Source organism: Poecilia reticulata, linkage group LG8 (assembly GCF_000633615.1).
Source record: "Poecilia reticulata strain Guanapo linkage group LG8, Guppy_female_1.0+MT, whole genome shotgun sequence".
NCBI classification, from domain to species: Eukaryota; Metazoa; Chordata; class Actinopteri; order Cyprinodontiformes; family Poeciliidae; genus Poecilia; species Poecilia reticulata.
Genome location: NC_024338.1, coordinates 22,659,292 through 22,660,816, shown reverse-complemented (window position 1 = coordinate 22,660,816; position 1,525 = coordinate 22,659,292). Strand labels below are relative to the sequence as shown.

At 43.5% G+C, this 1,525-nt stretch overlaps 1 protein-coding gene across 1 annotated transcript in view; it reads left to right on the top strand.

Annotated features, from left to right (window-relative positions):
- The first annotated feature begins 855 nt into the window (after positions 1 to 855).
- LOC103469328 (cytoplasmic phosphatidylinositol transfer protein 1-like) overlaps positions 856 to 1,525 on the top strand; it is a 75,013-nt gene continuing 74,343 nt past the window's right edge. Inside the window, exon 1 of the mRNA XM_008416932.2 lies at positions 856 to 1,441. Coding sequence (XP_008415154.1) covers positions 1,394 to 1,441 — 48 coding nt within the window. The 5' untranslated portion in view covers positions 856 to 1,393. The remainder of the gene's footprint in view (positions 1,442 to 1,525) is intronic.

Genomic DNA, 1,525 nt, shown 5'->3' with positions numbered 1-1,525 from the left:
TTAATAAACATTTTAAGTAATCAAATAATCTGAATTGATGATTCATTTGACTGTAATGCTTGACATGTGAGTGGATTTGGTTTAGTTTTGAACCTCTAATGTTTTATGACGGCCACAATGTTGATGTCTGTGTTGCATGTTGGTGCTTTTTTCTTGAACTCCTTTCATCTTAACCTAAACGCAATAAACAATAAAGGTGATTAACTAAACCCAGCCCTTCAGTTCACAGCAATCAGGCGGGAACTGATTAATGATCCATTAGCCGCTATTAAAATAATCACCTATAGGCTAGAGCTCCTTAAAGTTGTGCTGAAACTTTTTTTTTTTCAGGCTTTCCAGCTGCGTCGAAAATATGTCTGACGTCCTGAAATTTCAGGACCATGGTCAGCTTCAAGTTCAGAACCAAGGCCAGTACCGGGACTACAATTAGKTCGTGATCAGAACCATATTTCGGAAAGAGTTGCAGTCAGAACCACGAGGCTGTTAAGAGGAGCGACGGTAGAGAAAGTTATCATGAACGAGTTACCGTGAATGCCCCACAGAAAGAAAGAAAGAAAAAATACACAAAAAGAAAGAAAAAAACCCACACGCATAGAAATAGATTAGTCCATAATATTACACAGTTACATATTTAACCTTACCACTGATTGTGTAGTTCTAACAGTAAAGGCTAATTCTGATTACAAATGTTGAAAACTAAGAGATCATCTAACCATACTGTGGCAAACGTGTTTATATGGCTTCGCTCCAAAGCAATCATGTCATTTATGCGGTTTTTTTTTTTTAGCCTCCCTCATGCTGTTGATGTGTATTTCTACAGCAGGGGTCATTCAGATGCGTTTATTTCATGTTGGTCCATCTGCTGCTGCGCGCTTCAGAGGTGCTGCTGCTGCTGCTGCTGCTGCTGCTGCTCTGTGCCGCGCATCTCCGCACGGAGCTGCCGGAGGAAAACTAGAGAAAAGGAGGCATTCTGGTAGATTTCATCCCAGTACCGTGTGAAGACTTTTATTTCTCTGGAAGTGTTGGGTTTTACTCCTGGACCAGAGCGCCAGCGAAACGCCGTTGTAAAAGGGACTTATTTCGGAGTTTGTTGTTCGTGCGCTTTTGCTTCATCAGCTGTTTAATGGATGCCGATGGATTAGTTTAGAGAACTGGTGAAGACGGGGGGCGGTGGGAGGGGGGTTTGCGTGTTTTGAAAGAAACTTGCAGTTCACAAGCTGCTGAGTGCAAAGGAGCTTCAGCACTGCGGAACGGCGGCTGCTGGAGAAGTGGAGCGGGATTTTCTGACCGTTTTTTTTTTTTTTCTTGGATCTTATTGGGCTTTATTGTGGAGATTTTCCAACTCATCCGACGCAGCTTCCTATTGTTTCCCATCACCTTCAGCGCGGGGACGATGTTGATGAAGGAGTACCGCATCTGCATGCCTCTGACAGTGGAGGAGGTAGGTGAAGTTTCCATTCATTCTCGCTGCTGTGCGTCCTGCTCTTTCTGCTGGGTTTCACTGTTTCACTGCATATCTGTGCTT